This window comes from Colletotrichum fructicola, assembly GCF_000319635.2.
Source record: "Colletotrichum fructicola Nara gc5 chromosome Unknown KSG_Nara_v1_contig06, whole genome shotgun sequence".
Classification (NCBI taxonomy): Eukaryota; Fungi; Ascomycota; class Sordariomycetes; order Glomerellales; family Glomerellaceae; genus Colletotrichum; species Colletotrichum fructicola.
The window spans coordinates 3624293-3638697 of NW_027094056.1; the positions used below are offsets into that span (position 1 = coordinate 3624293).

General features: G+C 55.0%; 4 protein-coding genes across 4 annotated transcripts; 2 read left to right on the forward strand and 2 right to left on the reverse strand.

Moving 5' to 3' along the window:
• Positions 1-213: 213 nt before the first annotated feature.
• Positions 214-1596, forward strand: SDH-0 (Sorbitol dehydrogenase; the record flags this gene model as incomplete). Its single annotated transcript, XM_032032921.2, has 5 exons — positions 214-270; positions 326-696; positions 762-1167; positions 1223-1492; positions 1546-1596. The coding sequence occupies 5 exons, from the start codon at positions 214-216 to the stop codon at positions 1594-1596; spliced, it is 1155 nt and encodes a 384-aa protein (XP_031887900.2).
• Positions 1597-2022: 426 nt separating this feature from the next.
• Positions 2023-3285, reverse strand: gar1-0 (D-galacturonate reductase; the record flags this gene model as incomplete). Its single annotated transcript, XM_032032920.1, has 6 exons — positions 2023-2219; positions 2282-2528; positions 2593-2726; positions 2810-2837; positions 2896-3170; positions 3228-3285. The coding sequence occupies 6 exons, from the start codon at positions 3283-3285 to the stop codon at positions 2023-2025; spliced, it is 939 nt and encodes a 312-aa protein (XP_031887901.1).
• A 1287-nt stretch (positions 3286-4572) lies between these two features.
• On the reverse strand, positions 4573-5888 carry sed5 (Integral membrane protein sed5; the record flags this gene model as incomplete). Its single annotated transcript, XM_032032919.1, has 7 exons — positions 4573-4597; positions 4653-4684; positions 4740-4789; positions 4847-4952; positions 5018-5251; positions 5315-5589; positions 5651-5888. The coding sequence occupies 7 exons, from the start codon at positions 5886-5888 to the stop codon at positions 4573-4575; spliced, it is 960 nt and encodes a 319-aa protein (XP_031887902.1).
• A 2042-nt stretch (positions 5889-7930) lies between these two features.
• Positions 7931-13133, forward strand: CGGC5_v011257 (uncharacterized protein; the record flags this gene model as incomplete). Its single annotated transcript, XM_066152507.1, has 5 exons — positions 7931-7983; positions 8051-11285; positions 11615-11669; positions 11766-12763; positions 13086-13133. The coding sequence occupies 5 exons, from the start codon at positions 7931-7933 to the stop codon at positions 13131-13133; spliced, it is 4389 nt and encodes a 1462-aa protein (XP_066008087.1).
• Positions 13134-14405: the final 1272 nt, after the last annotated feature.

Sequence of the window (14405 nt, forward strand, 5' to 3'; positions counted from 1 at the left end):
TGTCGCCGTGCTCCCTGAGTCCCTCATCGCCTCGGCTTTTCAACAAAACAATCAGATAATTGCCCCCACTACCCTCGCACTTCTGTGCCTTTCCAACGTGCTGCTACTGCTGTTTCTTTCTGTCGTCTCTCCAAGCCTGGTTGCCTCCACTTCACGTATCCATCTTCAATCTAGTTACTATCCTCGCCGCCATCGCAGAAGGGCGCAATCATCATGTCCAGCGTTCAAGTTCAGACCTCCGTGCTCCACGGCGCGAGGGATCTCAAGATTGTCAGACATCCCCGTCTCAGCTGACAATCGACATTCTGAAGGCTAATTGGCGCAGGAAGAAAGAGCTCTGCCTGCTCTTGCAGCTGGCGAGGTCCAAGTCGCTGTCAAGGCTACGGGACTCTGCGGTTCCGACTTGCACTACTACAACCACTTCCGCAACGGCGACATTCTCGTCAAGGAGCCCCTTACTCTTGGCCACGAATCTAGCGGTATCGTTACTGCTGTCGCCTCTGATGTCACAAACCTTGCCGTCGGAGATCACGTTGCGCTCGAGGTCGGCCAGCCATGTGAGGCCTGTGACCTGTGTGCCGTTGGGCGATACAACATCTGCAAGGGCATGAAGTTCCGCAGCTCTGCCAAGGCCTTCCCTCACGCTCAAGGAACTCTTCAGGAGCTCGTCAACCACCCTGCCAAGTGGTGCCATAAGTAAGATATAAAACCCGTGACATTGAAAGGTCTAGAGGGCTACATGCTAACACGAGACGGCGCAGGCTCCCGCAAGAAGTTTCCCTCGAGTTCGGTGCTCTTGCCGAACCTCTCTCTGTTGCCATGCACGCCCGGGACCGGGGCAACCTCCCTAGCGGGTCGACCGTCCTTGTCTTCGGCGCCGGTGCTGTTGGTCTATTGTGTGCCGCCGTCAGCAAGGCTGATCAGCAGAAGGTCGTTATTGCCGATATCCAAGAGGACCGCGTCAAGTTTGCCCTTGACAACGGCTTCGCCGATGCTGGCATTGTCGTTCCGGCCAAGCGCCCTCAAACGATCGAGGACAAGCTGGCCTACGCCCAGGACGTCGCAGGGTTGGTAAAGGCCGCCAAGATCAACGGAAACGAGGTTGGCGAAGTCAACGCGACTTACGAGTGCACGGGTGTCGAGACCTGCATGCAAACATCCATCTATGTGAGCATCCTCAATCTTGGTCACACAGCTTTTCAGCGCTAACCCATGTATGCAGGCCACTCGTCCCGGTGGAAAGATCCTCATTATCGGCATGGGCACCCCAATCCAGACTCTTCCCATTTCCGCCGCCGCTCTGCGTGAGGTTGACTTTGTGGGCGTCTTCCGCTACGCCAACACATACCCCAAGGCCATCAACCTGATTGCGACGAAGCCAAAGGGTCTGCCGGCGTTGGAGAAGCTGTTTACACACCGTTATAAGGGACTGGGCACCATCAAGGATGCGTTTGACATGGCGGCCAAGGTGAAGGATGAAAGCGGCAACTTGGTATTGAAGGTTCTTGTGGATACATCTAATTAGAGACTGAAATAAAAGTATAGTTTTGGATTTGCGTATTGCACTTGATAGCATTCACAAGGGCGAGTGAGTAACCTCATTGATCACACAAGTTAAGCAATCACCATTGCCTGTGGGAAAGTGATTGCCGTAACAGAGGTCTATGCTGATGGCTTGGTAGAGACCGCGAAAATTTCCCATATTTGTGCGGCTACATTTCGTGCGTGCTAAATTATCACTATTGAGGACGGAAGTAGAAGTAGTAAAATAATACCAACGACGACAGCGCGATGGTAAGGTAGAGTGTATTACTACAGAAAAAGAAGTCCTAGCTCAAGAAAAATAGGCGGTCTCGCTTGGTATCATGTGGTAACCCAGACTGTGACTTGACGCCATCGCGAATTTCTGCGCGCGCAATTTCTTAGAACTTTCGACGTCACAGTCTCTGTGGGTTTATTGTTCCAGTTTGCGCTCTCAATTATTCTATTCATTTATTTCATATGCAAACTGTGGGCATTATCCTAAGACTTGTCGGGGAATCCAAAGTCAATGCCAAATGGCGGGTAGACGTAACGCTTCAGCTCCTTCTTGGCCGTAAGATCATCCGAGTAGGCGCGAAGCTCCTTCATGTCCTCGTCGTCGAGCTTGACAATTTCGAGGTTGGCCTTGATACGGGCGGGGGTGACGGATTTGGCGATAACAGTGCTGCCACGGGCGACTAAACAGAACAGAAATATTAGCAGACTGGATTAAAAGCGGGAGCTGGACTCGTGGGCATACCGTGGTAGCTGAGGAGAACTGTGGAGGCGCTGACGCCGCGCTTCTCGGCAATCTTCACAACGGGAGCCGCGCTCATAAGAGGCCCGCCGGTAGAGCCGAGCGGGCTGTAAGCCATGATGTGGATGCCCCTGTCCTTGCAAAAGTCGACGATCTCCTGCTGGGGAAGGCTGGGGTGGTTCTCAATCTGATTGACGGCGGGGACGACCTTGGCATGGGGGAGAAGCTCCTCGAGGTATCTCACGCTGTACTGTATGGTTCGTCAGTACATTGAACCATGGGCCTCTTGTCAGGCCGTGGGCAAACAAACTTACGTTGCAGACACCAATAGAGCGAACCTTGCCGGTATCAAGGAGCTTCTCCATGGACTTCCAGGTGTCGACGTGGGAGAAGTCGCGGAGGATGTCACGGCTGCCATCGGGCTTGGTGGGGAACCTGTCGTGGTTTCCTGTGAGGCGCTCATGTTAGTTGGTCAATAGCTGCGGAAATTTCGTCGACGATTCGTCGACGAGGTTGAGAAAACGAACATACCCTCGGGGTTCATGGCAACGGGCCAATGCTGCGCATCCTGTCAGTTTCAACGCAACCAAGGCATTATACAGGTGGCGGCAACCTACAACAAGGAAGAGGTCAACGTAGTCGAGACCCAGGCTCTTCAAGCTCTTCTCAAGGCCAAGCTTAACTCTCTCGTCGCTGGTGATGTAGGTGGCCCACAGCTTGGTGACAACGTAGATGTCCTCACGTTTGACGCCATTGGCAAAAGCCTCCTTGAGGCCCTGGCCAACCTCGTCCTCGTTGGCGTAGCAGTAGGCACCATCGATGGCCTTGTAGCCGATCTTAAGAGAGTATGAGACGGCCTCCTTGACCTCACCGGGAGCAGATTGCCATGTGCCTTGAGGGGTCTACATCAGCCATTGAGTAGGAGGACGAAGAGGTTTGCATGTCTTACCCAGAGCGACGGCGGGGATCTCGTGTCCCGAGTTGAGCTTGAACGTCTGCGCAGCCATGGTGAGCGTTCGGAAGGATGATGGGTATCGAGGTTAACCAAAATGATCGTGGTTCGAAAGGCGGGGGCGGGGTGGTTTGTGTATGGTATTTCTAGTGCGGGAGAGGAGGACAGTCAATGGGAGGAGGAGGGGTTTGAGACGTCACTCACCCAGCCCGGGAAAAGGCGTGGACTCTCGGTATATATATCGTCTGCAACCCGAATTGGAAATAAATGTAATCAGGGTTCTGCGTCGCGGTGCTTGACCACAGCCGGGTAAATGCTCGATAAACAGGAGAGCTATCTCTCACCACACGCCCCTCCCTCTGCATCGTCTCCTCGCAGCCAAGGTGCCCGTGAAGGGGCCGCGATTTGCATGTCACACTCGGGCTAGGATGCTACGGCCACCGGGTCTAGCTACTCTGGCAGCTGTATCTGGGGTGTGGACTTCCCCGGTTTGTCCAACTTTGTGCTGTTCCCCTCGTCTCCAGTGGGCCATGGGAGTTCCATTCATGGATAATTCGTTAGTCAACGAGGGTATGCCTCGGGCAGTTTTGGGCCGAGTCATGAAGACAGGACCCGCTATTTGGCTTGGTTTTACTATGCAGTACATACCTCACCTGGTGAGTGCAACTGACTGTGCAACTGTGACACTGTGGGCGATGTCGTGGTCCGTGAGGTGGTTGTTAAGCCCGCGGGGCCGCGGCCGATTTCCGGCGGGTCTCGTTGATAGTTGCCTTTTTTTTTTTTTGCTGCCTCTCTGCGGTAGGTGCTGGCTTCCGCTTGAGGCCCTCCACCTAGTGCGGGAAAACATTCCGGGACCAACCCCGAGCCCACGCCTCTTCGCACCGGCTGTCTGAGCACAGTGTGGATGCCATGAACCAGCAAACCAACAAGTGTGAAATGTACTCTGTACCTGTACCCTGCCATTCATCTGGAGGTGCAGCCTGTCCTCGACGGGAACCCACCCCGACGATGATCCCAACCGCGTGTATTCAGCAATCTTTGGCTGAGGGATCTGGCCAAGGCGTCTACATAAATGCATGGAGCACCCCAAACGCATAGAGGGGGTGCTAACACACCGCAGATGGCAGCTCTTACTATTCGCCGAAGTTAACCTCTTTCGTGATTAATAGATCTAATATGCAAGGAAGCAGCTCTATAGCTGCGCCGCGCCGTCGTCCCATGGTCAATGTCAATGTCCACATCAATGTCATCGTACAATTAGCGGTATCCCTATCCGCTGTGGTGTTACAGAAGCCAATGCTCTTTCAACTTAACTCCCCAAACCGCCGTCAATAATTGCCTCTCAGCCGGCAATGAGCACCCAAAGCCTATCCATTGGTCAGCTAATCTGCAAATTACGGCGTAACGAGGCCGACGGCTTACAGAAAGAAGATCATGAGAACGCCGAACATTTTCTGGTCACCATGTCAGCAAGATCGACGAAACCGACCAGCGGACAGAGTCACATACGGCAATCAACCACCTGTTGCTTGAAACACGGCCCCAGTACTTGAGAAGCTCTACAGTTCGAGTTAGATTCCGCACAAACGGATTAGTCTGTGGGCATTATCGCCTACCTCGTTGCGCCCCTTGAACGTTGTCGACCACGTCTTCCGTGTTGGCATCGATGCGCTGGATCATCTCGCTCTGCTCCGACACCATGGTTGCCAGTTGTCCGAAGATCTGCACGAAAGGGTTAGTCTATGATGCTCGGGTGTACGACGCCCCATGGGGGTGTGCCGGCTTACAGATCCAAGCTCGGCAATCGTGGATTCAATACTCTCGATAGCTGCGCCTCTCTCCTGGATATATGTGTTTTGCGGTTGCGCCTCCTCCATCAGGAGCAGCTGCTGATCCCCTGGGGGGTTCAGCGAGAGGAGGTCGGCTCCAGGTGAGGGTGTTCCTCGTTGCGGCGTGCCATACAAGGGCGATGCCGATTGCTGTAGCGGCGGCTGCGCATGCTGCGAAACGCTCGAAATAAACTAAAGGCGCATTCATTCGTTAGATCCGGCGTCAATCGTACTGGAGGCAAAGGATCAACGCACGTTATCTGTCCGTGATCTGGACGCCTGGATGTTCTTCGTTCTCTCTTCCAAAACATCCTTGAAGTTGGCGGAAACGTCTGTCAGCTTGCCCTGAAGCATGAAAACAACGTTCTTGTTGTGCTCTCCTTCCTGATCAGCCTTCGGGTGCTGCTGTCGGGTGAGGACCTGCAAGTTGCCAATCTGCTGGTTGAGGGAGCTCAGATCTTGCTTGATGATGTAGGTAAGTTCGTTGATCTCCACCGGCCGGTCATCGAACAGCGTCCTGCGTCGCGCCACTGCGATAGTGAGAGTTAGTACGAAATCTGAACGGAGAATTCAAGGGAAATAGGTGCGTACACGTTGCTAGCTTTTCAAGCTTGCCCATAGTGGCAGAAATTCCCCTCCCGATTTGCGCCGCCTGTCGCGCAAACTCGGATCGCCTCGGCCTGGAGTCGCCATCGGCGGCAGCCTTCTGGGAGTCGGTCAAAAGCGATCGTTGCTGAGCACCAAGTTTGCTCGAGGCTTTGCGACGCTGCGCTTGCGCGAGAACCGACTGGAACTCGGAAGTTCGGTCCTGTATCGAAGCGACTGCCATCGTAGCTTCTATTTGGTCAAGGAGGAGGGGTTCGGACGGGGGCGACCAGCGCTTCGGAATCGGTGAAGAACTTTGTGCAAGATAGATTTTTGCCGTGTCGATGCTCGATACAGGGCCCGAGGTGGATAGGAGTTCAGGGGTGGGAGATTGGCAGGTCGATTCGAGGGCGGTTCGGGCACAGCGGGTGAGTCTCTAATGGCGGACAGCGCTGTTGGGCAGGCAGTTGTACAAGAAAACGAGGCAAGACGGTGCGATGGGATGCGATGCAACACGAGACGCGCGACGAGGCCAGTTGTCGCGACTTGGTCTAAGCGGATATCTCGACGTAGGTTGTGCGGAATACAGGTTGGCCGTAGTTGTCGTCTGTCAGACTTGGAAATTCAGAGTCCGGAGCGTCAGTCTGCTGCAGTCGGAGTGACGGGGCCAGGGTGTCCGATCCAACCGCCAACGTGGTTTTTTTTGTTTCGGAACAGAGGCTGGTCTGCAGAGCGCAATTAGAGCGCGCGGCGCACGTGTGGCTCGTACCTTACAGCGTTCCATTATCTGGCGTTGGACCTTGTCCTTCGGCGTCCTTTTAGCGCCTCCTTTGGTACTACCTAGACTACCTATACTAGGTAAGTAGGGGCGAATTGATAGGTAAACTTTCTCCAAGTATTACGCACGCACCGCCACATCTAAAAATGGCTGCACGGACCGAGGTGATCCACATTGTGAGATGAACCGCCATCCATGACACCATGCAGCTGGGTACGATGAGAATTCAAGAGCAATCGTGAATGGTGTAGAACCAACTTGCTTACGCCGTACGATGCGTGAAATGAGGCAGTCTGCTTAGTGTGTACAGCAGGCAGCATCGCGGTACCTTGCTGAGATGCAAGTTCGCAAATGAATGTATGCAACGGCTGCGCACCTTTTCTGCTACTTACTACCTTATCTGTAAAGAATGGTGTTGATAGCTTACTAGCGTGCCATGGGTATCCCATGCCACGGAAATACAATGCCAGCCCGCCGTGAGCTACTATGTACAGAGGGGACGGGAGTAGACTATGTCCGCCCCCGTTTGCCGTCCAGTCTGAGCAGATACCTTAGCATGCATAGCCGCGCTTCCGCCCTCACTCATCACAGATTACGCACACAGATGGGCGGACAGGCACCACCGCAATGCCATGCCACAATGCCTCGCTCACCCCTCGTGATTCTTCGCTGCGTTGCATTCCGCCGTCTGCCTGCCTGCGTTTCCTGCAAGTGGATGGGGCGTCCTCGGGCTGCCATTGGAAAGACACCAGGCTGATCCCCTCTTTTTGAGCACGGCCAACGGCTCCATCCTTTCAATGCCCCGAGTATTCGTCCACTACAGATTCGCTGCATAGTGACATCGAGTCATACTGGCACAGGGATATGACAAGTACACCACGCCAATACGGATTGCGAAAATATGCAGCCCAGCCCAGCCCAGCCCAGCCCAGTCCAGCTGAGAGGCCAACTGGCGGCGTCCGCGCTCTGCGCTGCGTTGCGCTGCCTTACGTTCCCCAATGGCTTGACGGGGAATAATCGTAGGCTGGTAAGGTGAGAGTAATAAGCTAAGGTCCGTTCCAAGCCACCTCCCCAACAAGCCCCAAATTATCATCCGTCTTGGGTCTAATCGTACTTCTCCAGCAAAAGTTGCGGCTGGTCAGACTGGCGAACTGCACCAACAACATCCACCGAGCCCTGACCCATTCAAGGTAGTGAAGCGACTGTCCAGTCTTGTCTGGACTCGGATCTCTGCCGTCTTCTTGTTGGCCTGCCCCGAGGCTCGTCAACTTGTCCTGTTGTTATTCAATCAAATCAGCGTCGGCCATCCCAACCCGAGGCTGTAGACCATCTCCATTCCCAGTCTCACCCGATCAGTGCCCCATCGAGTGAACCACCGATCGCAGCCGTGCGCCTAACGGTTTTCACTCCCGAGTCGCCTCGCTGCCTCGGATCAACCGTCACCAGACAAGCTTTTGGCAGAGATATGTGGCGATTGACGCTCTTGTCGCGACTACTTTGACGACGCGATGAGCGGCCCGTACAACTATGGCTTCAGGCCTCCTCATGGACAATCGCCTCTGTAAGTTCTCTCCAGCCATGCACTTCTCAAGGCATAGATGCAGGTGCTAATCTCAGTAACCCTCCAGAAGCCCCGAGACGCCGACGAGTGCATACAAGACCAATTTGGGCAGGAAGAAAACTAAGAAATGGGTTGAGGCCAAGGCACAGAACTACGACGGCGATGACTGGGGTAACGACTTTGACGACGAGGAGCCCGAAGAACCGATTCCTGTCCCACCTCTCAAGCCTGCCTCTCGTCAACCGAGTCCTAGCCAGGCATCAACTGCGAATCTACCGTCGAACCTACCGTCACACCAGCCACCTGCGCCTCAATCCGCGGGACTGCCAACGATGCGACCGCCGCAGCCGGCCTTGAACGAGTCGGGATTATCCACCAGCCCTCGGGCCACGGCAGGCCTACCGCCTTTGCGAATCCAGACTCCGTCATCACCCGCGCCTGCGCCTGCGCCTGCGCGCTCCGAACCGCAAAATGTTCAACCTCCGATTGTTTCGGGGCCGTCCTCCATGGACAGTGTTTCTGACAAGGGCCCTTATGAGCAGTTCGTGTCGCCGCAATCTGCTCATACTGGCCCAACACCGGAGCCCTCTCTCGTTCGGAACGAACAATCGCAAAGTGTGATACCTCCGAATGGCGGCCGGCGAACTTCACCAGCGCCGGCGCAACCGCAATCCACCCGATTCCCACCTCGCAAGAGCAGTATGGGCCAACATGACAGTGATCGCCTTCCTAGTTCTCGGTCAAGCTCCACTCATCCTCCACAGGTCGAGCAGCGCTCGGGATCTCCTTCCGGTATCATATCGCCTGGCGCGTCCTCGACTTCGAAGCCGTCTTTTGTTCGACCCTCGGATATCTATCGCCGCGTCGACAGTGAGAAGGATAGGGAACGAGGTTCCATGGACTCGGGACGACCCAGTCTGGATAGCAGCGGCGGCTTCAAGACCGACCGCTCGCTTTCTCCCGCCAAGCCATCCTCTGCTGACACTGGAAGTGGCGAACAAGTGGGTGGCAGCAGTTTGGGAAAGCCTGAAGGAGAAGATGCAATCCAAGGCAATCTGCGACCGACCCTAGCGCCTGTTGCAGAGAGAAAGAGCGAATACGGCTTCGACAACGTGCTTATGCGACCCCAAAACCATGCCCAAAATCAGACAATGCCCCCAAGTTCTGAAAGTCCCAACCTGGGCATTCCAGCGCCCGCGCCTGAACCTCAGATTGAACGTCCTAGTGAGGAAGAAGTTGCTCAACAACGCCGCTACTCGTCCAGTCCACGTTTGCCAGACCTGGCTCGCATGTCTCTGTTCGGGGACGATTTCTTTTCTAACCCCGGTAAATTTGCCGACGATGCACCCCCAATGCCTGCGTTGACGCCACAACTTCAAGCAGCAGCGGCGGCGTCAGCACCACAACATGTTGGAAACCCGCCGGCTGTTCCTGTTGCATTATCGACAGGGAGCTCAACACCCCAACGAGCCGACTCCCCTCGAGTGTCTGAGCAAATTCTAAAGGATTCAACTCCGCCGGCAGAGGTTCCTCGAAATCAAGAAAACGTAGATCCCGCCAAATCGGATCTGGCATCTCTGCCATCGCGGCCCTCTCTTCCTGGCGGCTGGGTCACTGAAACTAGATCAGTCACTGACGGGCTGACGCCGCCTGCTGTTGCAGAGAAGAAGACCCTGGGCGTTGATCCTGGCGAAGTTTCCCCGGTCTCCGACAACGAGCACGACGAAGTCCCAGGCAGCGGTGTCACAATTGTGAAGGCTGTGGCGTCGATGCCGATACCCATCTCTAATGCATCGGGGCAACCAATGCCTGCCTCAAGCCAAGCCAGTGAGGAAAGCCACTCGGCCGACGCTCCCGTTGATCCCCTGGCTCCGTTGAATGCCGGGCACTCGGATCCTTCTTCATCGCGCTTCGTAGCACCTGAGAGATTGCAACGCGAATCTACTATGAGCACAGTCACTTCACCATCCCCTGTTAAAGAGAGCGACAAGCTCCGGGAGGAAATCATGCGGAGCCTCAGTCCAGTCCGGCCTACAAGTGACTTCGATAGCTTTAACGGCAATCGAGTGGGACAGTCAGAGGACGATACCGGCCCTCGCGAGAGCACATACCTGCACGGTGTCTATGATGATTATTGGACTGCAGGCGATGATAAGCCTGATGTACCAGAGCTCCCGGCGAAGCAGCCAGAGCTAGATGTTCACTCTGTTGCAAAACAGGATGTCTCCGATGTGCCTCCTCTGAGCCCTCGCAAGGAGAATGCAGGAACGCCTCCGACACTTGGTCGACGATTTTCCTGGGAAGCGGAATCGGAACAAGTCACGCCGGGCCCGGATGATTCCCAAGAGAAACCCGTGTCAGACTCCCAGCCACAAGCTGCCCCTGTGGCTCCTGTCAGCTCAAGCTCACCTGCCCTTGGACACAAACAGTCTCCAGCGTTGTCGTCTGAAGAGACAAGGGACGCTGAGCAAACCCAGCCATCCACCAGCACTATGGACGAGACGCATATTGCAGTGCCAACAACTTCAGGCACGATGTCACACCAAGTGTCGCAGGTCAGCTCGGTGCCGAGAGAGCGGCTGGACTCAGAGAATATTGAGCCTCCGTCGCCCGTGTCAGCCGTGACTGATAAGAACCACGCCTCGGCCGCCCCTCCCCGACGCCTGTCCCTCGCGGAAGAAAAGTCAATGGTTCGGGTTTCGTCCAATCCCGTGTCCCCCAGCCCACCGCCGGGCGAACACCCGGCGCTGGCTCGATCTTCGGAAGCGACATCGCCTCCGCCTGCCGAGCCGTCGCAAGACCAGCCAGCCGCACCTCTTAAGATCATTAACTTCAAGGAGATCATGGAGATTCAAAACGCATCGGAGAGAATCAATAAGTACAACGAGACTAGAGCGCAATTTGCATCAATGGATTCGGGATTAAACAATTGGCTCGTCAACCTCAAGTCTCAGCATCCCGAGCACGCCAATGCGACGGCGTCATTCGCGGCCAACGTTTCAAACGTTGGCCAACCATCAGCATCACCAACAGCGTCCCAGCCAAATTCTCAACAGCCCTACTATCAGCAGTATCTCAACGCTAGCTCGACCAATGTCAGCACAGTAGCAGCCACAGCAACATCCTCGGGTCGTCCTCCCGCAGGCAGCGTATCCATGGGGTCCCATTCGCCTGGGAGCGATTTCAAGCATTCGAGTGGTCAAGTCGGGGCAAAGGGCAAGGGACTGTTGCTTGCGGCGGGTAAGGCGGGTAAAGGTTTATTGAGCAAGGGCAAGAACAAACTCCGTGGCACTGGGGACAAGGTATTTCTTTAACATTCCTCTCAATTGGGGCCGTCACATCACAGGGCATGCCTTTTTTTTTTTCCCTCTAGCCGTCGGGATGGTCTAAAGGAGCTCGGTTCCCGTCTCTTCCCATTTGCTGTTTGTCTTCTCTCCTTCTATTCCCCCCTGGTACTCGCTCATGAGCCATGTGTCTCCCTTTCTGACCAGGATGACGGGACTGTATGAATTAAGGAATGCTACGACTCTTCATTTTTGCACGATCATGTAACCCCTGTGGTGCCCTCGGACATTTAAGACTCCACGTGGCATTTTGTGGTGATCATCTCTAATTGCTTGTTCTCCCACAGCGCGACTCTTCCCCCCCACCGGTCCAACCCCAGTCCAAGGCCAAACCAGAGCGGCGTACGTCATGGGGCATTAGTCTCGGAACCCGTTCATCACCCCGTGCGGCCAGTCATGCGCATTCAGCATCGTTCTCGGGATCACTATCTGGCCCAGCTCCTGGTCCACAGACCATCCCGGAACATCCGGCATCTCAAACTCCACCGCCTCAACTACCCCAGACATCACGTATCTCCCCATTCGACGCCTTGACTCAGGAAAAACAGGCCTCGGCTTGGGCCCCACCCCGGCCTCAGACCCCTAAGCATCCCGCCGGTGTTCGCCGGGATAGCGAGTCCGAGCCCGTCTCGCCCGTCTCGGACACCCAGTCCATGTCGGCCCCTAACCATCACGACAACGCCGACGATGGAGATGCCTTCGTTAACGGCACCGGCGATCTTCAGGTTCCAAGACCTATTGGCAAGACCCAACCGTCGTGGGATCCCTATACAGGCACACCCTTGGTTGAAGAGGAAGGGTTTGAAATGGGGCAATCCAGGGATCCGAGTCCCCATATTCAGCATGCGCCTCATGCTGCCCCCGCTGCGCAATTCCACAACGCTTCGACGACGAAGAACGCCAGAAGTGACGATGACTGGGTCGTCGTATCGCCGCAGTCAGCTCCATCTGAGCAAGTTTATGTTTTGTCCCCCGAGTCGCCACAATTGGTGCATTCATTCCAACCCACGGAGTCTAGTAGAGAGATCTTTGACAACGAAGATGAATCGGATATTGCTGCTGGCGATACTGCATCTTCAGATGCGCAACAGGTGTCACAGCAGGATCAAGACCATTTGTATCGCAACACTCAACATCAAGTACTCCAGCAGGAGCTGAATCAAAAGACTCAGCAACAGAACCAACTCCAGACTCGTCAGCAGCTTCCGTCGCAACAACAGTCGGTATCACCTCAGCGCCAATCTTCCTTCGTCGGCCTTCCACCCATCAGGCGGAGTTCTACGTTCGGTATCAATCTCACCAAAAGAGCAAAGAAACGTTTCTCTCTTGAAGAGGACGACGATGTCGACGGTCAGGTTATCGTGTCTTCTCCGGTTTCCACGGTTACCACAAGCCAGGACGTGATCGATGCCAACACTCCATCACTTCATCAACATGTGGGTCGGGATGCGTCTACTCGGTTCGCACAACCTGCCCGAATCGAGACCGGGCTTTCAGCATCGCGCAAAGATAGTGCTATGTCCCACCAAGTCATCTCAGCCACATCTACCCAGGCGGCAACACTCGCCACAGAGAGCACTGGGGTTGCATGGGGCGATGATGAGAAGAGGGCTTTAGATCCCCGGCATTCCTTCAGACCTGGCGGTTCTACTCCTCAACCTATCGATACAAAGCTTGCAATGCAACAAGCAGGACGAAATGGCGGTGGCCCACCACTTGGCATGCGCTCACAACAGGGCGTGGTATCCCCGACTATAGGGGGCAACCCCATTCAACACTTACCGCCGCAAGGTCCGTGGAAATTAGAAGAATCTCACCTGTCGGAGCCTCTTTTGCCTGCGAGTCGTAATCGTCTGTCTGGTAGTCCAGCCTCCCCACAACAGCCGTTTTTTGGATTCGATAAAGAGACTGGGGTGCCCTCACCAGCAGTCCCGCGGCAAGAAACGCAACTACCAACTCGACAAAAGTTCTCTGAGGTGCCTCCGTCATCGGCACAGCGATATCCAGGTCTATTTACACCTCCGCCTCAAGGCCAACCCAACCTAGTGTCGCCGTTTGGGCCCCGTAGCTCTTACGATTTAGGACACCAGTTCTTCCCCCGGGATAGTTCTTCGATACAGAGAACCCATACGGCAGACTCTGAAGTAAGTAGTGTGGAGCCATCAGGAGACGATGAGCGGGGCAGGAAAAGACGGAGCTCAGGTTTCTTCAAAGAAATTGGTGAACGCTTCTCACGGCCCTCTTCAAGAGAAAGGCAGAGTTTCAAGGAAGACGAGGTAGACCAGGTCGATCACCCTGCTGATGATACAGAAAGGACTAGAGATCCTGTGCCGAATATGGCTGCTGTGGAAACCCAAAGCGGGCGGCAGAAGCGGCGGTCCAGCCTGTTCCTCAATTTAAGAGGCTCTAAACCGTCGGACACTGGATCTCAACAAGGACAGGAGGGCGAAGTGGTCACGCCGTCCCCAAAAGCTAGTCCTATCCCTGCCTCTGCCCAATTCCAGCCACCGGTTGCGCCTGCAGAGCGAAAGCGTTCTTGGCTTGGTTCAGCTGCTAACGATTCATCTGCCGCGCTACCAACATTGTCGCGTTCATCGACTTCGACCGCTGGCAATGATCAAGCTGGCGGTCACAAAGCACCTCCGAAGAAACGTTTCTCTGGTTTCGCAGGCAAGGTGTTCAACCGTTCCAGCCAACAGGAGCTACAGCCACCTCAGAAGCCGGGGACTTCCCATTCACTGGCATCGTCTTTTCAAAGTCATCACTCCGGAGCACCTGCTGCTCAACTTGATGTGTCTTCATCGCACGTCGCCGCTGGGAGAGAGCGCAGCAATACGACAGGATCCGGGCCCTTTGGTTTACTTCAAAGTACGCACTTGCAGACTGTTGGTGAAGAGGATCGCGGGAGGAGAAGTTCGGCCGGAAATCTCCTTTCTGGTATATTTGGTCATCGGTCATCGAGAAACCAAGAAGCCCAACAACCAGTTCAAGCTATTTCTCATCAAAAAGACCATGTTCCTGCGCAGCCGAGGATGCTCCAGCCCGCACAGCAGCATCAACCTTCGAACCCAGGATCAA